At 46.4% G+C, this 21,562-nt stretch overlaps 1 protein-coding gene across 1 annotated transcript in view; it reads left to right on the plus strand.

The window, feature by feature from the left end:
* The first annotated feature begins 364 nt into the window (after positions 1 to 364).
* Positions 365 to 21,562, plus strand: part of LOC103177890 (sodium/hydrogen exchanger 9) — a 110,662-nt gene continuing 89,464 nt past the window's right edge. Inside the window, exons 1-2 of the mRNA XM_042339395.1 lie at positions 365 to 626; positions 4,876 to 5,078. Coding sequence (XP_042195329.1) covers positions 440 to 626; positions 4,876 to 5,078 — 390 coding nt within the window. The 5' untranslated portion in view covers positions 365 to 439. The remainder of the gene's footprint in view (positions 627 to 4,875; positions 5,079 to 21,562) is intronic.

The following is a 21,562-nucleotide window of genomic DNA, read 5'->3' on the forward strand; positions in this document are numbered from 1 at the left end:
AAGGGGAAAGAGAGAGAGAGCAAAAGGGGAAAGAGAGAGAGAGAGCAAAAGGGGAAAGAGAGAGAGAGAGCAAAAGGGGAAAGAGAGAGAGAGAGCAAAAGGGGAAAGAGAGAGAGAGAGCAAAAGGGGAAAGAGAGAGAGAGAGCAAAAGGGGAAAGAGAGAGAGAGAGCAAAAGGGGAAAGAGAGAGAGAGAGCAAAAGGGGAAAGAGAGAGAGCAAAAGGGGAAAGAGAGAGAGAGAGCAAAAGGGGAAAGAGAGAGAGAGAGCAAAAGGGGAAAGAGAGAGAGAGAGCAAAAGGGGAAAGAGAGAGAGAGCAAAAGGGGAAAGAGAGAGAGAGCAAAAGGGGAAAGAGAGAGAGAGCAAAAGGGGAAAGAGAGAGAGAGAGAGCAAAAGGGGAAAGAGAGAGAGAGAAAAAAGGGGGTTAGAAACCCGCCCCGCGATGCAGACCCCGAGCCCCGGGGGGCAGAACTCTGTGGGGGTTAGAGACGTGAGAGAGAGTCACCGCCGGGAGTCGGTTCAGCTGTTGGTCTTCAACTTTTTGCTGATCGTCACCATCCTCACCATTTGGCTCTTCAAACACCGCAGAGTCCGCTTCCTGCACGAAACCGGCGGCGCGATGTTTTACGGTGAGAGCGTTATAACAGAGACGGGGGAGAGGAGGGGGAGAGAGGGGGAGGGGATGGGGGGGAGAGAGGGTGGGGGTTATAACAGAGAGAAGATGGGGGGGAGAGGGGATGGGGGAGAGGGTGTGGGTTATAACAGAGAGAAGATGAGGGGGAGAGAGGGGATGGGGGAGAGGGTGGGGGTTATAAAAGAGAAGATGGGGGGAGAGGGGATGGGGGAGAGGGTGGGGGTTAGAGGGTGGGGGTTATAACAGAGAGAAGATGGGGGGAGGGGGAGGGTATGGGTTATAACAGAGAGAAGATGGGGGGGAGAGAGGGGATGGGGGGAGAGGGTGGGGGTTATAAAAGAGAAGATGGGGGGAGAGGGGGTGGGGGGAGAGAGGGTGGGGGTTATAAAAGAGAGGGGATGGGGGGAGAGGGTGGGGGTTATAATAGAGAGAAGATGGGGAAGAGAGAGGGGATGGGGGGAGAGGGGGATGGGCGAGAGAGGGGTGGGGGGAAGGAGAGAGAAAAGAAGAGGGGATGGGGGAAGGAGAGAAAGAGTGGGGGGAGGAGAGAGAGAGTGAAGGGGGGAGGGGGGGGGAGAGAGAAAATAGGAGGAGGGGGAAAGAGAGAAAAAAAATGTGCAGCTTTTGCGACGTTTTGCTCTCAGCAGAAACCCTTTCCGGACAAAAACTTCAGACCTCAAACTGCAAACCTCCAACGGAACTGAGTCTCAGCAAAACAACAGCACTCAGTTAGTTGATCGCTGGTTGTCACTCAGATGCCTCAAACACACACACACAAAAAGTTGCTGACTTTGCATCCTTTCCCTGTCTCTCTCCCCCCCTTTCCCTCTCTCTCTCCCCCCCTTTCCCTCTCTCTCTCCCCCCCTTTCCCTCTCTCTCTCCCCCCCTTTCCCCCTCTCTCTCCCCCCTTTCCCCCTCTCTCCCCCCTTTCCTCTCCCCCCCCCCTTTCCCCTCTCTCCCCCCTTTCCCTCTCTCTCTCCCCCCCTTTCCCCCTCTCTCCCCCCCATTCCCTCTGTGCCTCTCAAAGTGCAAGAGGAAGGGAATAATTCACAGCAAAAAAAAAGTTGCAGTCCACCGAGGAGACGTGGCATCTCTGTCTCTCTCTCTCTCTCTCTTAAACACGAACCGTCTGTGTTATTCAGAGTGGATCCGGCGTTGTACTTTTGTCACTCAGGGCTACAGTGTGTGTGTGTGTGTGTGTGCAAACCATCAGGCGGTGGGGAGTGTTGAAGCTGCAGAGTTAACTGTTCTGCAAGTGAAACACTATTTAACGTTACGCTAAATCAGGGTTCAGCCTCGGGCTCTCAGCCAGGAGATTGCACTCAGTTGCTTCCAGTGGGTAAATCGATCATTATCTGTGATTTCCTGCAACAAATCGTCAGCTGTTGACCATTTTTGCTACTTCTGTGCCCCGACTGTCCTAATGTTAATCCCTCCAAAAACCCCAAACAATAATGAATTGGTCATTTTCAATCTGCGACTGTTTGTGGGACATTGTTGTGCGCAATTGACTGCCGCGTTCGCCCACAAATATACAGTCAATTCACTTTACGGTGTGTTCTGTGAAGCGCTTTGGGACGTCCTCCCGACGTGAAAAGCGCTATATCAAAAGCAAGGATTATTATTATTATTAATGTGCTAATTCAGTATAGTAGCTGAGGGTTGGGCTGAGTTTCTAAATTGGTTGCTGAAAGTGTAGCTTTATTCAAAGTAAGTCTGATCCCAGTGTTAGACCGGTTAGATATGATGGTTAACTGGATAACTTCAGGTTGTTCTTCCTTGAGGAAGGGAAGTGGTGTGGGCAGAAGAGACCGTATGGGGTATATAATCCTAATTCTTGCATATTTAATATAACGTCTTATCACATCATTGGGATGTCTCAAAGCACTTTGCAGGATATACTATAAAATGGATTGACTGTATTCTGTGGGGGAAACACAGCAGTCAGTTGCTTACAATAATGTCACAAACAGCCATGGAATGAGTGAGCAATTTTTTTTTGTGGGGGTTGGGGGCAATTGTTGCACAAGACACTGGGAGAAACCCTCTTCTCTTTTCAAATAGCACCATGGGATCATTAAGGTCCACCTGGACAGGCAGACGGAACCTCAGTTTAACGTCTAATCTGAAGGACAGCCGGTTGACTGTAGCATTGGGAGTCAGCTTATTTTCTGACAAATTACCATCGAGTGATTCCTCCTTGAGGGGAAGGTGAGCGGAATCTCTTTGAAGCTGAACAGGCTCAATGCTGGAATCGGGTCAGTCCTCTGTGGTGCACAGTTGTCCAGTTCCAAGCCAGGCAGGTCCACAGTACTCCAGGGCACTGCTGATGACAGCGCAGCCAGCCTGGCTCATCGGGAGGACTTTGAGAGGTTGATGTGTCACTGAGAATCGGGTGTCTTCCTACTCAGCTCCTGTTAATCCTGCAGTGCCCCATCGCATACTTTGGAGTCCCCGAGCCTTGGCTCTTGGCTGGCCTTGGCCAGCCTGTCCCTAATATTCTCTCCAGGCCTTCCATTCTGAACACGGAAATGTCCATGTGTGGGGGACGTTTTGCCCACAAAATGTACAGTTAATTCACAGTATATTCTGTAAAGTGCTTTGAGACGTCTCGAAGATGTGGAAGGCACTGTATCACATGCAAGGATTATTATTGTTATTATTTTATAATGTGTGGCACTCTCAGTCTGGTTTGGATACTTTTAAACACGATGGTGGGTTTCTACATGTGTCAGACACTTGGCTGACTGAAATAAAATTGCTTCAGCCAAGCTGAGGGAGAACTGAAAAAGGGGAAATGTTTTTGACATAGACCAGACAGGGGTAAGCTGGGTGGGGGAATTATTCATTCAAATGTTTCAAAACTGCCACCCATGAAGTGTGCCATGTAATTACAAATTGATGTTGAAAGAGGCAAACAACAACAAAATTACATTTATAGAGCGCCTTTCCAGCTTGCACCAGCGAATTTCCACAAAGAACAATAAGATGAGCTTTAAAGGGGGAACAGAAGAAAATCCCAGGTCCATTTTATTAAAATTTTGACTTTGAATTTAATATTGTTTTTTTTTTTTGAAAGGTCTGCAGCATTCCGAGCAAGGCGTTGATCTTTAATAATATTCAGGGTTTGGTCTGGGAGCACGGTGACACAAATAGAACATTAATGATGGTCTTTGCTATTGAAGAGGCTCAGAGCCTCTTATTATAATGCCTAGAAACTAATGGCAGGGACAGAATGTTCAAGACACAAAATAAATTATGGAATAGGTTTCTAGATAGAGCGAATATGGATTCAACGAAGCATTTAAAAGCAGACATGGAGAGAGAGGCTCCAGGGAGCAAAGGAAGATGAGCTTGGTATGAAGGCGATAGGAAGTTCTTTTGCATGCCAGGTTGACCTTGTTATTGGGATAATTTCAGATTCATTTTTCATCTCCATCCAATCGCTGTGACCATGCCCTTGTTGCTCTCCCTTCTCCATTACCAATTGTACAGTCGCACCTCAGGGAGGAAGACAAAAAGATGTTAATCTAAAAAATATGACCAGGTCGCCAGGATAGCGCAGACAGATGTTCTTTTTCTGTGAGATTCAACATTAGAACTGTACAGCGCAGCATCTGACAATGTGATGAAGACAATTTTACATCTTGTAAATCCCCAAGGATAAAATAAAGCATTAAGCAATCTGCAGACTATTCATGGCTCACTCTCTTTCAGAGACAAATATTTGTTTCTGAGCAGCGCCTCTGAATCGAGTCAATGCCCGACTGTATATTTTGTCCCCAAAATACACAGTCAATCTACTTTAGAGTATATTCTGTGAAGGGCTGGAACATTCAAAAATCAGAGGATATGTGAAGAAGATATTGTAGTGGAATTAGGGGAGGGGATAGAGTGTAATGCAAATAGAATTATGAGTAACAGTGAATTCCTTAAATTAAATAGCTTTCCTAAATTGCTACATATGATCTATTTCATGAGACGCTACCCTGCATGGAGGGCATTACAGAAGTGCATGTTGTTGTATTAATGAGTGATTTGATGGCTCCATTTCGCATCAGTATAAACCTGTTCACCGACAAAATACAAAATCACAACACTTTACAGTATACGCTATGAAGCGCTTTGAGGCGTTCTCGATGTGAAAGGCTGTATCATCAAATGTAAGGATTATAATAATAAGATTACTGGCATTGTGAGAGCTTCTGAACCAACACTCATTTATTGTATTGTCTGCTGCTTAGGGCTGTTAATGGGATTGATCCTTCGTTACACCATCCCACCCACCGACCCCGCCAACAGGGTTGTGCATAGCTGTTCGAGTGTGACCACCAGCCCTGTCACCCTGCTGCTAAATGTTACCGACCGGCTGTGCGAGTACGAGTATAAGAGGGACATTGACGAGGACAACCTGAACGACCGCCAGGGAAATGAGATTCTTCGGAAGGTGAGTTTTTTCCACGCAGAATAGTTAGTGTCTTTCTCCTTGACAGAGTGTGGATCATGCTTAATCTAGGATAACACAGCCACAAGTGTATTACACAAACCATCAGTGTAAATGCAAGAGTAAGCTACCTTTCTCAGCAGCCAGACCCCCGCAGCTATATACTGTATAACACCTGATTCATACTCTCATTGCTATTCTACCACAATCGTACTGTGGTGACATAGCCATAAGTGGGAATGTGTTTCACGGGTGGAACATAATTTAAAAAATTGAGCGAAGCAATGAACTGGAGGATGATTTAATTTTCAGTCTTCTGATGTATTTGCCTCTGAAGTTCCTTCCAACACGCTGTGCGCCAGGGTCAGCTGGCCAGTGCTTGAGAAGCCATGATGGCTTTGGTCCCAGGTCATCAGCTCACCTTGAAATTGGCTGCCGCAAAATACAGGCTCACTGCACTTTACTGCAAATCCTGTAAAGTGCTTTGGGATGTTTTGTGAAAGTGATGAGGTGCTGTTTCAAACGCAAGAGTTATTTTACGCCCCATTATGGAAGAAGGCCCCATTACTGTTGTTAGATGCCTGACTGTAAAGTGAGGGGACGTTCAGGTATTGGCTGTATGAACGAAGCTCTCTAAGGAGGAAGTGAGTGGTTACACACAGGAACTTCCCTTGCTGCGGGACTTGTTGTGTGACAAGAAATGCCAGCTAAATCATTTTGTATACCAGTGCTGCTTGTTTGTAACACTCTGCTGCTTTCCGAGAGCAAGGTTTGATAAAAAGTAACTAAGCAACCTAGCACATCTACCTGTTCCTGCGTACTCCTTCTTTACGAGCTTGTAGTGAATGCAGTGGTGGGGCTTCCTACGGTCCATTTCTTAAGTCCAGGAACAAGGAGTGGGATGGATTTGCGCAAACGCGGGAAGGGGAAGGAGAGAGGGAGGGAGGGAGCGCTCTAGCCTACATTGACTGGATTGTCGCTTAGCAACAACAACAAATTTACATAACGACAACAACAAAAAATTATACAGCGCTTTTCACAGATCGGGAGGATGTCCCAAGGCACTGTACAGTTAAGTGTTTGCAACCAAGCTCGGAGTTGGGAACAAGAGGGGTGGGGGGATGGAGTGAGAGGCTGGGGTGAGAGATGTTAGGGTGGCCGAAGGTACATTCAAAGAGGAAGGTCTTGAGACAGGCTTTGAAGGAGCTTAGGGAGGGGGCCAGATGGAAGGATTCCGGGATGGAGTTCTAGAGGGTGGGGGCTTTCACATCGGGAAGACATCCCAAGGAGCTGACACCTGGAAGCTTCACAGGGCACGTCATTTTGCCAAGGCCCCTGACATGAGGACCTGGATTAGTTGCTTTGCTCAGTAAAGCTATCAGAAAGCTTAAAGCTGCTGGAAGGCATTACCTGGAGTCCAATTCGTCACCATGCATTTGGATATCCAGAGCCTGGAGTCCACCTCCCTGCTTGATCCTTGACTTTGCAAATAGGTTCGGAGGAAGCCTCTCCGTTGCATCGTCAGGTGGATTGCACAGGACCAAAAGATGGGCCAGCTTACTCAGTATATCTTGCCATTGAGCCCGCCAGGCTGTGCTGGTCACCAGCAAGGCACTACCACTGACAGCACAGCCAGCCTGGCTCATCAGCCAGAACTAGAATGGCAGACCATGGGGATGGGGATAGGGACTCTTCACACTCCGTACTCATTAACCCTGCCTAATGGGTAGGGTAGCCCTAGCTGGACAAGCAGCCGGAAAGCTTGCCAGACAGCGCTCTAGTGGCAAGCTATGCAGTTTCGCTGATTAGACTCAAGCAGTTACCCCAATGCACACTCTGGGGTCCCCGAGTCTTGGACTCTTGCCAACCTGCATCTAATGCTTTCCGGAATTAGATAAACAGGATGCATCCCCCCAGGGAGAGAGTGCATGTTTCATTCCGATAAACATCTGTGTAGGTAGGATGCACGGAATTCTTAGTTGGTATGGATATTCTTAAGCATAGTGAGGGGTTTCTGCACGTGTCAGACACCCGGCTGACCAAAAAAAAAGGGCTGTGCAGCTTTGTTTGTCTCGGTGCCTTTTGCAAATAATACAATAAACTGGGTGAGTGTAATGGAGCAATGGTGGGAGCGAAGGTTAATGATGAACACAAACCTCTTTGTGGAAATGACTGCTCTGTGCGCTGAGTGTAGCAAATTCGTTGATGTGCACTTCTAATGGGGGAAATCCTGTTAGAGACGCACGTCAGGAAATTTGCCACACTCAAACAGAGCAGAACAGTTCTCTTTGTTGCCCATAAGATTTTGACAGAGCAGAGGATGCGGTAATATGGGTAACAGTTTGTTCATTGGTACAGGCTCAGACATATTATTTATCCCTGCATGTTTAGACAGGAGTGTATCACACATTGGCATCAAGACATTTCAGCGACACACTTTGAGTAACAGGAATTTAGTTCCATGCACTTTACATTGAGGCCTGTTAGCTGAACCTGGGATCTGCAGAGACTTGTAGCTGTTGCAGTTTGTTCTTTCTCCCCCTGGGTCTCTCTCTCTCTCTCTCTCATTCACCACGATTGACGAGCCAGGCACAGAACCTTCATGAAGTCAAACACACAGGCATAGAATGTGACTGCTCACACCAAGCGAAAGTGGGAGTTGCATTCACTGACAATGAGATCAATTACAACTCCCATTTAAATAAGCATTTTATTTTCGCTTCAGTTTGCTCCCCTCTGCTGCTAAAGCACTGGCAGTCACTGGAGGACAGACGCGCTCTGGTATCTCGTTCAAGTGGCCATTCATCTTGTGTGCACTTGGACAATCGTGTGTGATGTGCGCAGTTGGCTGTGTAAGTCATCTTTTCACTGTGTTTATGCTGGAGCTTTCCATTATAAACACAGTTAAAAATTTGCAAGTGCTGGAGATTAGTGCGCGATGGACCCAAATAAATGTTCATAGACCGTTCAACTGTGCAGCAAGTTACAGCCAATCACGCAGCCTCCACAGCTGGATTGATTTCGAAGAGCGATGCTTTAAAGCCGGAATCTTTGTGTGAAAGCTAATAATAATAATCCTTGCATTTGATATGGAGCCTTATCACACTATTAAGACATCTCAAAGAACTTCACAGAGTTTATTGTAAAATGGATTGATTGTCTATTTTGTGGGCGAAACGTGGCAGCTAATTGCGCACAGCAGTGTCCCACAAACAGTCGTGGATTGAGTGACCAAGTCATTAGTGTTATTCTGAGGGGGGGGATCATTAACCTAGGAAAGCAATCCATCAATCGACTAACAACTGGGTTACTACTTGCTGATAGGTAAACAGAGGAGTGTGGAGTAAGGAAATTTGCCTAAGGTTTCGCCCCAGCTGGAAATTGAACCCGGGTCCTCGCACATGCGAGGTGAGCACACTAACCACTAATCTGTGGGACTCCATGTTGGCAGGTTTGAGAAAATTGAAGTCTCTGGAACAAACAACAACAACAACAAGATTCCATTTATAAAGCGCCTTTCACGTCAGGAGGACGTCCCAAGGCGCTGCACAGTTGGGTCATAACCCGAGCAGGGGGGAAATGGTCAGGGTGAGGGGAGGGAAGGGAGGGAGCGAGGAGGGGGAAGAGAGTCGAGAGGGGAGCTGAAGGCTCGGTCAAAGAGAAAGGTTTTGAGACCGGCCTTGAAGGAGGAAAGGGAGGAAGCAAGGCGAAGGCACTGGGGGATAGAGTTCCAGAGCCTGGGGGCTGAGAGGCTGAAGGCCCGACCACCGATGGTAGGGCGGTTGGGGCGGGGGACGTGGAGCAGACCGGAGCCAGAGGAACGGAGGGTACGGGCAGGTAGGTAGGGGGATAGTAGGTCGGAGAGGTAGGAGGGAGCAAGGCCGTGAATGGCCTTGTAGGTGAGGATGAGGATCTTGAAATCAATCCTCTGGGGGATGGGGAGCCAGTGGAGGCGAGCGAGGGTGGGAGTGATGTGGTCCCGAAGCCTGGTGCGGGACAGTACACGAGCTGCAGAGTTCTGAATGACCTGCAGCTTGTGGAGGGAGGTGGCGGGAAGGCCGGCGAGGAGAGAGTTCCCATAGTCCAGCCTTGAGGTGACAAAGGCGTGGACCAGAGTTTCAGCAGCGTGAGGGGTGAGGTAGTGCCGTAGTCTGGCGATGTTCCGGAGGTGATGGAAGGCGGTGCCAGTTGTGGTGCGGATGTGAGGGAGAAAGGACAGCTCAGGGTCGAACAAAACGCCGAGGTTCCTGACTGGCTTTGAGAGGTGGAGAGTGCAGCCTTGGATGCTGATGGTGTCAGCGCCTGAGGTGCGGAGGCGCTGACGTGAGCCAATCAGGAGGGCCTCGGTTTTTCGCACGTTGAGCTGAAGAAAGTTGTCTCTCGTCCAGGACTCGATGTCGGACAGGCAGGCTGTCAGGACATCGGTGGTCGTGGAGTTGAGAGTAGAGGAGGAAAGGTAGAGTTGGGTGTCATCCGCATACATGTGGAAGTTAACTCCATGTCTGCGGATGATGTCACCAAGGGGGAGCATATAGAGGGTGAAGAGGAGGGGACCAAGGACAGAGCCCTGAGGGACACCACATGAGACAGTGCGGGGGGTGGAGGAGAAGCCATTCGTCGAGACGAAATGAAGACGGTGAGAAAGGTACGACCTGAACCATTCAAGGACAGTGCCTTGAAGGTTGAGGTGGGAGGACAAGCGGTGGAGTAGGATAGCGTGGTCGACCGTATCGAATGCTGCCGATAGGTCGAGGAGGACGAGGAGACAGAGGGAGCCCTGGTCACAGATGGTCAGGATATCATTGGTGACCTTGACCAGGGCAGTTTCTGTGCTATGGGCAGCACGGAAACCTGACTGAAGGGGTTCGAAAAGAGAATGGGTGGAAAGGAAAAGAATGGTGAGGATGGCTGGATAGAACAGCAGGTACATTGGCTGTGGGAAAACCTCTTTTCTAAAATATCTATTTATTTGTAAATATAATATTTTGTACAAAAGAAATCCAAAACAAACATAAAGTGCAACATCTCCTGTTACAATTTTTTCTTTTCTCCTGACACAAAAAACATTCCATTGTTTACGGTGCATTCCTTCAGCGCACGTAGGTTGCGCACAGGTTTTTTGGGGACGCTGCCTTTAAAACAGTTGGGAGTCGCCCCTGTGTAGACCACATTCTATGCGCGCGCCCGCACACACGCTGAGAAGGCGCACTTTCCGCTTTCGGAAGCGCCCCGATGGGCACCGCACACGCACATGTTTACCGAAGATACATTTTTGGGACCCTCTTTGTTTACATCTCGAGCCTTTGTACCCTTATGTTTATTTCAGTCAGTTTTGTGTGCGCCTGTGGGCTACCCGGTGGGTGCGCCCTGAGCAGTTTGTGCCGGAGCGGCTCCTGCCGGGGGTCAGGCCGCATCTGGCCTTTGCCGCAGTTGAGCCGAACTTCAGCTTGTCCCTCGGTATATAGCCCCTGATCCTACTGTGCGCGAACCTGAGGCAGGCCCTCCCCATCCCCTCGTTCTACCAGAAGAACACCCGGTTTTGAGAGTCCCAAAGGGCTTCTTTTACCGAGTTTATGATCCTCCAGGCACACTCGATGGAGGTTTCGCTACGAGTGCCCAGGAAGAGGCCGTACAGCACTGAGTCTCGTGACAGGGACGAACCGCGAGAGAATCCATTCCATCGTTTTCCAAACCGCCTTTGCGAAACAACACTCCAAGAAGAGGTGGGCCACAGCCTCTTGGCCTGCGCAGCCAGCCCGAGGACAGAGTGCTGATTAGCCCAGACCTCGACCATGCATGAAAGCCCCGAGGGGGAGGGGTCCCTTTTATCGCCAGCCAGGCCATGTCGTGATGGTTGTTGTTCAGGGCCGGTTGACGAGGCGTTTTGCCAGGCATAGCTGGCTGTCACCGCAGGGTACCTCCCGCTCGGGTCGGCCCTCTCCCCCTTTCGAACTGTTTCGACTACCTGTCGTGCAGACCACTCAGTGATTTCTGGACAGTCCTGCTGTCGACTGCAGAGCCGAAAGACCTGGCTGTACAAGTGTGATATTTAGCCACTGCTTGTGGAACGATACCCCAGAGGCTATTGCAACTTTTTGGGCGTGATAAATAAACCACACTCTGCACTTTGTCTATGTGCACTGAGCCGTGTGAGCATCACCTTAGCTTTGCCTACCATCCACCGCATTTGAAAACAATGCTTGGTCATCAGTACCAGTTGAAGGCTGATTTGACTTTCTAATTGAGCATTGTTGCTGAAGCTCGGGCTGAGAAAATGTAAATCTTCCCTACAGGAGAGACTGAGCTTCCTCTTTATTGAGTCCAGACAAGATTCCATTGAATCCTATGCAGAAGGACTGATAAAGCTTTAGGAAATGAATTACAGGTATAATTGTATTCCCATCAATGCCTCAAGTCCAGGAAGAATTAACATTTAGAAAGCTAACAGTACCATTGAGGCGATTGCTGGCTTTTAATATGGGAACCGCTTCACTCTCCCCTCGGTCAGACGGGTCATCTCCCACTGACCCCTACAGAGAACAGTAATGAAGGACAAATTATTCATGTTATTCATGTGTTGGGCTGCCAATGGATTAAAACTTTAAAGCTTTTATGTTGTTTTGTTGTTTTGCATCGAGTTTACCTAGAGCATTGTCTCTGTCGAATTTTGACGGAAACGTATGTGGGATAAAGCCTTCAGCCTATTTTATAGAACCATTGTAATTTTTACAGTGCAGGAGGAGGCCATTCGGCCCGTTGAGTCTGTAGCAGCTCGATGAGCAAACCCACTGCCCCACCTTATCAATCCCTCTGCCTTGCCCCCTCCTTCCCCTCTTTAAATCACAACTGAAAACCAACCGCTTCGACTGCTTATGGTCACCTCCTTCTTCCCCTCAGCTCAGGTTCAGGCTGTGCTAAGCTCTCCGCCACCCTCGCCCCTCCCCCACGTGAAGGGCACTGTATAAATTCAAGTTGTGTTTATCCTCCTACTCCTTCAAGCCACAGCATACATGCCTGCGGGCTGTGGCTGTCATTCAAATGATTCAACTCTTATACTAAGTCCTCACCCTACCAGGCTCTGCACTTCCATCACCCCAGTTCTTCTGGGTGCACACTTGCACATTCCAGCAGCGATCTTCCCAAGTCTGCATGCTTTACTGCACCAATGAAGTACTAATGGGAAGTGACATTGGCACATTTTATTCCATTTGCTTTTGGATTCTCACACATTTCTTGCACATCTGTGAATGGTGACCTACTTATTCACCAGAATGTAATTGAACCTTCACCAGAGTGTGTAATTCCAGCAGCAATTTTGTGTTGTATTTAAGATTTAGTCGGTGTGTGTTACACGGGAATGTGAGCTCATAGCCCAGGCTGACATTCCAGTGTAGCACTGAAGGAGTTTAGCACAATTAGAGGTGGCGTCTTTTAAATCATGGTCCTTGCAAATAATGATAAACAGCCTTTCACACCAGGAGGACATCCCAAAGCATTTCACAGGATTGACTATATATTTTGTAGGCGAACAAGTAAGACGTTTAAATGAGATGTAAAACTGAGATTCTGTCTGTTTCCAGCTGCACATTAACCATCCTGTGACACTGTTCAAAAAAAGAAGTCAACTTTACCTGTGACTTGGCCAGCAGTCCTCCAGAGTCGCTGGGTATTCACATCATGGCTATTTGTCTGTGTGCACTTTGTTGCCATACTTGTCTACAAAACAAGTTACTAAGCTTTACGGTAATTAATGCCACTGTGCCAGGTTGCCAGCTTGGCACACTGGTAGCACTCTCGCCTCTGAGTCAGAAGATTATGGTTCAAGCCCCACCTGGGGATGTGGAATCACACAGTCTGACACTCCAATTCAGTGTGGGGGTGTGCTGCATTGTTGAAGGTGATGTCCTTCAGATGAGACACTAAACCAAGATCCCGTCTGCCTGTTCAGGTGGATGTTAAATATCCCATGGCTCTATTCGAAAAGAGAAGGAAGTTTCTCCCAGTGTCTTGGCCAACAATCCCCCAAATAAAATTTGTCACTCACTCCATGGCTGTTTGTTGGACATTGCTGTGTGCAATCGCCTGTCGTGTTTCAACTACAAAATACACAATCACGCCACTTTACAGTATTTTACAGAGCATTGCCTTTCAAGTAAGAGGACCTGGGTTCGATTCCAGGAGGGTGAAACATTAGGCAAGTTTTCTTACTACACAAGCCTCTGTTTACCTAGCAGTAAGTACAAACCCAGTTGTTAATCAATTGGCAGATCGTTCTTCTGGGGTTAATAATCCCTTTTTTTTAAAATTGGGTACCTCATCTACAGCTTTTTATGGGACACTGTTGTGTGCAATTGGCTGCCACGTTTCCCCCACAAAATATACAGTCAATTCACTTTACAGCATTTTCTGTGAAGTTCTTTGAGATGTCTCAAAGCACTTCACAGGACATTTTCGTGTAAAGCATAATGACTGTATCTTGTAGGTGAATGTGGCAGCTAATTCGAGCACAGCACTGCGACAAACAGCCATGAAGTAAATAATTAATTTTATTTGGGGGGATTGTTGGCCTGGACCCTAGGAGAACTCCCTACTCTTTTCGAGTAGTGGAATGGGTTTTTTAATGTCCACCTGAACAGGGAGACAGGATCTTATTTTAATGTCTGATTTAAAGGACATCCCTCCAATAATGCATCTCTCCCGCATCACTGGACTGGACTGTCGCCTAAGACTGTGAGGTCACCTTTGAAACAACTGATGTGTGTTGTAGAGGGCCTAGAAGGTATTTGGTTTAAAAGGAGCTGGATAAACATCTGTTTAAAGACATGATTAAAGGTTACGGAAACATCTGGCACACTGTATAAACTGAAACATGATGTGGTCTCAGTACAAATCAACCTTGATTTCCACTCCTGATTGCAGTTCATTGATTCCTGACGTTTATCAACATTGAATGAGGATATGAGAGGGCCTGGCTGTTATGGACAATAATAATAATAATATTTTGCAAGTGCATGGACTGAGTTAATTCTCCTGCATTTCACACTGCCTTTTAGCAAAACAGGATACTTGGTGCACAAAATGTCCACCTGTTGCAGAAAGTAGCCATTTTAGGAATAATAATAATAATAATCCTTGCATTTGATATATTGCCTTATCACATCTTCGAGACGTCTCAAAGGCTTCACAGAATATATTGTAAAGTGAATCGACTGTATATTTTGTGGGTGAAACGCGGCAGCCAATCCAACAGTCGTGGATTGGATGACCAAATTATTCTTAATTTTTTAAATCTTTTAGATCATGACCTTCCTCTCCTCCTCCCCTCGGAGTCGAGCTCCGTCCTGGTTAAGCATCCCGAGACACTGCCCTAAGTGAAGGACACTATATAAATACAAGTTGTTGTTGTTTCACATCATGAGAACATCTCAAAGTGCTTCAAGGGAGGTCCCATAAAGTGAAATGACCATTTGTGTAACCCGCTGACAGTGTGTGTGGCTCCAACATAAAGCCTGGCCGTGAGCAGAGGTGCCAGAGGAAGGCCAGAGCCTGTGATTGAGACACTAGAGAAGCAGCTTCAGAAAGAGAAGAGTGGGGAGAATTATTGGCTGTAATAGGCGGCATAAATGGGAGGCGAGAATCGACTCAAATGTGCTAAACGTCAATGTGAAATCCAGGAGCATTAACTTGGGCTGCGCTGTGGCAAAATTGAACTTTGTTGGAACAGAGGTTTTAGCAGCTTATAAAAAATATTGTTTTTCTTTACAAAGAAATGAGTTTCCACAAGGATAGCGGCAGATAATTGACGTCTCGGGTGGGTTTCCGGGAGTCAACGAGTCACGCGGATCCTGGTTTGAGGATGTATCGGGGAGCTCTGGTTGTTATGGGAACCGGTCGGAGCAGCCGAGTTTCAGGAAGCTACAGGTGCTGGAGGTGTGTGGGGATGGGTTGTGAGCTCCTGTCAGTCAGTGCTGAGTCACAGTCTGGCTACCCTGAGCAGTGCAGAGCCGCTGGTGTGGAGCAGTGACAGGAATGAGCGCGTGTGTTTCTGTGGCTTTCTTCCCCCACTCTCCCCCGCCATCCCCCCAATTATCAACATTGGCTTGTACACATCCAGCTGCTGTGTGTACAAGCTAATGTTGATAATTTTCACTTTCACTACCCTATTGTCCTGTTGTAGTGACAGACTCGTTCAGGTTGAACTCCATTCAACAACATTCGCTGCACTTGTGGCGTCCTGTAGTGTAGTGGTTAGACAATTCGCCTCGCAAGCGAGAGGATCCGGGTTTGATTCCTGGACGGGGCAAAGCCTTAGGCAACTTTCCTTACTCCGCACGCCTCTGTTTATCTGGCAGTATGTAGGAACCCAGTTGTTAATCGATTGGCAGATTGCTTTCTGGGAGTAATAATCCCTCCAAAAAAATGGTCACTCATCCATGACCATCTGTCAATCCACTTTACAGAATATTCCATGAAGCACTTTGAAATATCTCAACGATGTGATTAGGTGCTATATCAAATGCAAAGATTATTATGCTTCATAATTCTTTTTGTTAAGTACTTTGAGACGCTTCAGTATGATAAGCATGCATATTCTCAACCAATATTATTTCTTATTCATTTATTCTATAGATCACTTCCAATTCACGTTTGTGACTCACTCAGAGGCTGTGTTTTATGTAAAATGTGCTACCTCAATGAAAATGATTGTAATTCTCTGAAACTCTCCTCCTAAATCCCTCCACTTGGCCACCACTCTCTGCTTTCAAAGCCTTTCTAAACACTTGCTGCTCTGACTGTGCTTATATTCATCTCTCTCCTACCCTATCTCTCCCCATCTCTCATATCTCCACTCCATCTCTGTGAAGTGCTTTAGACATTATACTAATGTGAAAGGCATCGCAATAAACCAGGTAAACGGGATATAGGGCTGTATTGGCAAATTATTCGAGTTCAGATCATCAGAAGTCAGAGGCTGTTATGGTGCTCTGATCAGGCCACACCTAAAGTATTGCTTACAGTTCTGGTCACTGTGACACAAGGAGCTGCCCAGGCCATTGAGGTTGTGCAGAGGAAAGCAACAAGAGGATGATCCCCAGTGTTAGAGGAATGAGCAATAATTAGACAATCTCTTCGGTCTTGAGAGAAGATAACTCAGAGGGGACAGCATAGAAGTGCATAAAATTTGAAATGGGATTGGAAAAACTAAACCCGGAAGAATACTTTAGGACGCACTGAGATAGCAGAACAAGAGGACACAGGTTTAGAGCTGCAAAAAGGGCAATTTTAGGGCAGACACCAGGAGGTTGTTCTTTACCTAGAGGCTAATTGACAACTAGAAAAGGTTGCCAGGAAGGGTGGTTGAGACCAGGACACTGGACAGGTTTAGTGCTGTGATGGGAGAATGGTAGGGTGGATGTTCTGTAAGGATGAGACCAGATAGGCTGAAGGGTCAATGCTCAAGCTGTGCGAAGGATGTGATATGAATGCAAGTTGTTGTTGTGCTTGGCTGTAGTGGGGGAATGTTTTCCTCAGATTGAAGAATGGTTATTGTAAGGGGGATTGCTGAGGCCACACTGCAAGTTGTTCGGCATTATCCAGGTTTTGAAAAATTGGCCTCTTTTATATTATAGGTGAATGTGGCACATTAGGAGGAACAAGGCCAGGCACGCGCCAGGCCACCCGGAGCTCTCTAGTACTTGAGTATAGTTCATAGGTTAGTCAACAACAATAAAAACACACTTAAATTGATTTTTAAGGAGCCCTGAGTGCCCAGACAGAAAAATATATAGTCGCCTGGAGTACAGAGGCAGCGATTAAACTGCCACCAATGGTGTAACCCGTTGTTAACCAGTCTCAGTTGGGAGCACTCTCACCTCTGGGCTCAAGCCTCACATCGGGACTTCAACCTCACAGTCCAGCCTGATGCTCCGACACAGTGCTCGGGGAACTCCGCATTGTCAGAGCCGTTCAGTGAGAGGTTAAACTGAGGAGCTGGCTGCCTCTTTAGGTGGAGTCCTGTAGCTCAGTGGTTAGAGCACTCGCTTTGCAAGTGAGAGACCTGAGTTCAATTCCAGGCAGGTCAGGGCGAAACCTTGGGCAAGTTTCCTTACTCCACACAGAGCCTAATAGTAATCCCTCCAAAACCAAAATCAATAATAAATTGGTCATTTTCAATCTACGACTGTTTGTGGGACATTGCTGTACGCAATTGGCTGCCGCGTTCGCCCACAAATATACAGTCAATTCACTTTACAGTGTGTTCTGTGAAGCCCTTTGGGACGTCCTCCCGACGTGAAAAGTGCTATATCAAATGCAAGGATTATTATTATTATAAAGATCCCAATTCACTATTTTGAAAAAAGAAAGAAATTTCACCCAGCGTCCTGGCCCACAATCCCCAAATAACATTGATCATTCATTTTATGGCAGTTTGTGAGGTGTTGCTGGATGCAAATTGGCTGCTACATTTGCCTACAAATACATAGTGACTGCACGTTCCATTAAAATTCTGCCAGGTGATTTGAGACGTTTTGACAACATGAAAGGCCAAATGCAAAGATTATTATTGTTTCACATCATTTGATGGGGGTACCAAATAAGGGCAAGGACTTACTTAGGTGCTCAGAATTGTGTATCAGCAATTTCACGAAGGAATCAGATTGATGTTTGAGGAAGAAATCAACTGAGAGGTATTGGTAATGTGGAATTACTCATTTTCTGAATTGTTTACTTTGCGATCAGCCAGATTTATTGCAATGATCTGTTCAGTCCTTTATATCTCCACGTTCCCATCTGATCTGAGTCGCTTCCCCCAGCCTCTGAGCTGACCCTGTGCTGGCTAATCTATGGTACTCCTTTCAGAACATGTCCTGTTTGACTTCACTCCCAGAATTATTGCTGCAAACACACAAATTCAGATCCTCGCAAGGCAGTACTGCAGTTAACTTTGTTTATGTTTGGTGGTACAGGTGTTAACCACTGATTAAAATCTTATAATTTGCTAAAGGATTAAAAATCCTAAATCGCAGCTAAGTGCCTAAGGGTTTAACATTAGAAAGTAAAAGTACCTAGAGTTAGGACTCCAATAAAAGCCATGTTAAGATATACCTGCTCTGCTCCTCCCATCTTTTTACTGGGTGGGAGAGTAAATATTAAACTGGAGTTGTTTGTTCTCTGTACCAGTGCAATTCTCAGCTCAATCAGAGCCTTTGGTCTGTTTGCTGTTGTATCCATGCAAACATTCAAGACTCCCTGATTGAACATTTCTCTGCAGTAAATACACAGCAGAAACTCTTTGTTACAGGTAAGTAAGGCACCCAAACCAGCAAGAGACCGAAGTGGCAGTGTAAAGCTGTTAACTGCCCGTGAAGTCTCAAATCCCTTCTTTTTACCTTGTATTTATCTGATCATTTAAATCTTTTGGATTTTGAGTTTAGAACTGAAACCAACGTGTTGTATTCAGTGTGCGCGTACATTATTGTAGTATGTGCTTGTGTGTGTGTGTTCACATGCATGTAAATGTGTGCACACCTGCACATGTATGTAGAGAATTATGCATTTATGCAAATGGATACAATCACAATTATACTTTATAATGTGGAGTCCTGTAGCTCAGTGGTTAGAGCACTCGCTTTGCAAGCGAGATACCTGGGTTCAATTCCAGGCAGGGCGAAACCTTGGACAAGTTTCCTTACTCCACACAGAGCCTAATAATAATCCCTCCAAAACAAAACAATAATAAATTGGTCATTTTCAATCCACGACTGTTTGTGGGACACTGCTGTGTGCAATTGGCTGCCACGTTTCGCCCACAAATATACTGTCAATTCACTTTGCAGCATATTCTGTGAAGCGCTTTGAGACGTCGAGAAGACATGAAAAGTGCTATATCAAATGCAAGGATTATTATTATTATAACATTGTGACTGTGTCCTTTTGTAAGCCTACAACAACAACAACAACAAATTACATTTGTGTCATGCCTTTCACATCAGGGGGACGTCCCTCCACGGTGAGGGTAAGGCTCATGAGATGGAAAGTGCTGACATACTTTCCTGTTGGCAGCTCAGGGCTTGGATGCCGTTGAGGTGCAGTAACAGAGCCCGGCATATGGCAGCCTCACGCCAGGCTCCAGTGATCTCAGTGTTGTAGTCCAGTCATTGCTGATGACCAAACTATAATCACCTGTTTCAATCCAATTTTAACTAACAAACTGACAGCGACTGAGTTTGGTTCACAGAGCTGAGTGGCCCTGTGAGGAAATACACCGTGTGGTGAGCACTAAGCCATTCAGACTGGGAAGATCGCTGCATCATCTCGAGTTTGGTGAACTGGGCAGAAGTGGCAGTGTGAGTGCTACAGTTGGCCTCATGTCCCTGTCTAGGAAGGATTAAAAATTCTCCAGTAAGGGTACCATTGGAGCAACTCTAACCAGCTCAGCCCAACTCTTGACATTTAGCATATGAGGACCTTTGGGTCTTTTGATCCTGCAGGACTTTTACTGAATAATGTAGGCTCCTAGATTGCATTGGATTTCTGGGGAATCTTGATGGGTTTTATGAGGATTTGGATCAAGAATTTTATACTTGTGTGTGGTTTCACTCTTTTTTTCTCTCTCTTTTTCTGTGTCTTATATAACCTAAAGGGAAGTGCCTTCACAGACCTTGAGTGATAACTTCAGAGTCCAAATTGTTATCCAATTTGTTCCGTATTTCTGTCAGCCGCCAGCACAGACACTGCATGCCTTGGAGATGGGGACACTGAAGAAACAAGTCCTTACAAGCCTCATTAAAAATAGAAGGGATCATTTCTTCCTAGTACTTTTGCTGGAGAAATAAATCAATTCTTGTAACTGATCCACTATCCAAAAGACTTATGGTGACTCTCAAAGGCAAGCTGCCCTCCAAAGCAGGAGCGTAGCCAGAGAGAGAGGGAGCACGAGCCCTGCATTATGTATCAGCAAATGGATAGCATGCATCACTTTGACATACGTCATGTCAGAATCAATCAATCTCAGGGAGACAGACTGTCAAAGCGAGCCCAAGTCACTCTGCTGCCAATCAAAGCCGTCGCCATAATCTGAAGTGTGGTAATTTCTGAAAAATGATTCTAAATAGATTTTGGTGCGTTGTGATGTAAAAGGACAACACCTACATGCTAGCAATAGCCAGGAGGTTTGTTTCAGGATAGAGCAAAACCTTAGGCAATTGGTAGGACGTGGAGAGGCAGACTCATCACTGGGGACAGAGATTCCCACCACTCAGCTGCTGTTAACCCTGCAAGCCAAAGCCCTAATGGGTAGGGTAGTCCTAGCTGGTCAAGTAGCACGAAAGCTTGCCAGACAACGATATCAGTAGCAAGCTATGCGGTTTTAACTGGTTAGACTCCAGCAGTTAACCCAACGCACACCCTGGGGACCCCAAGCCATGGCTCTTGCCAACTTGCGCCTAATATTCTCTAGAATCACATAAACAGGATGTGTCTGTCCCTCAAGAGAGAGAATGTGCAATCCATTCCAGACACAGGGATTTCCATGAGTCGGTAGCATACGAATGTGGAACTCTCAGCCTGGCTTGGAAACTCACACACGGCGATGGGATTCCACATGTGTCCGACACCCAGCTGACCAAATAACAGACTAAGAATACCATCATGAAAACTTGGGAAAATTACCTTTTTCAGTTTCTGATAAAGCACACAACACTCTACTTTGTTCCGCATTATATCTCTTTCTAAAACCTAATTATCTCATTCACTCACCAGTGCACTCAGTGGGGTTCCAATCAAGGAAACGATTCATTGGACAGATGAGAACAAAGTGCAGAGCACATAATGACATCTCTGCGGGTATTGGACACCATACTAAATTAGAAACTTACAATCTCGTATTTCTGTAGGTTTATAATTGTGCTGCTGTCATTAGAAGAAGTAATGCTCTTCGACTATGATACTTCGTCTGCATATGTTGATTTCCAGAAAACATGCTAAATCCCTTGTAGAATCTACTCTCCAGCTCCACCATGGCAGTCGGTCAAAACAAATCCTCAGGGTCTAAAAATAAAACGCAGCATGGTTAATAAAAGGTTCTTTTCTTTTCTTAAAGGTGAATTAGGCTGTTACCGAGCTGAAAGTGTGCAAGTCCTGTAGGGTAGTGGTTAGCGTGCTCGCCTTGCAAGTCAGAGGATCTGGGTTTGATTCCCAGGCAAGGCGATCCCTTAGGCAGGTTTCTTTACTGCACAAGCCTCTGTTTGCCTAGCAGTAAGTAGGAACACGGTTGTTACTTAATTGGCAGATCGCCTTCTGGGGTTGGTCACTCAGTCCATGGCTGTGCACAATTGGCTGCCACGTTTTACCCACAAAATACACAGTCAATCCACTTTATATATATTCTGTGAAGCGCTTTGAGACGGCTCAAGGACTTGATAAGGCGCTATATCAAATGCAAGGATTATTATAATTATTCTATAATATGGCTTTGCAACGAACAG

This window comes from Callorhinchus milii, unplaced genomic scaffold (genome assembly GCF_018977255.1).
Source record: "Callorhinchus milii isolate IMCB2004 unplaced genomic scaffold, IMCB_Cmil_1.0 Scaffold11, whole genome shotgun sequence".
In the NCBI taxonomy this organism is placed as follows: domain Eukaryota; kingdom Metazoa; phylum Chordata; class Chondrichthyes; order Chimaeriformes; family Callorhinchidae; genus Callorhinchus; species Callorhinchus milii.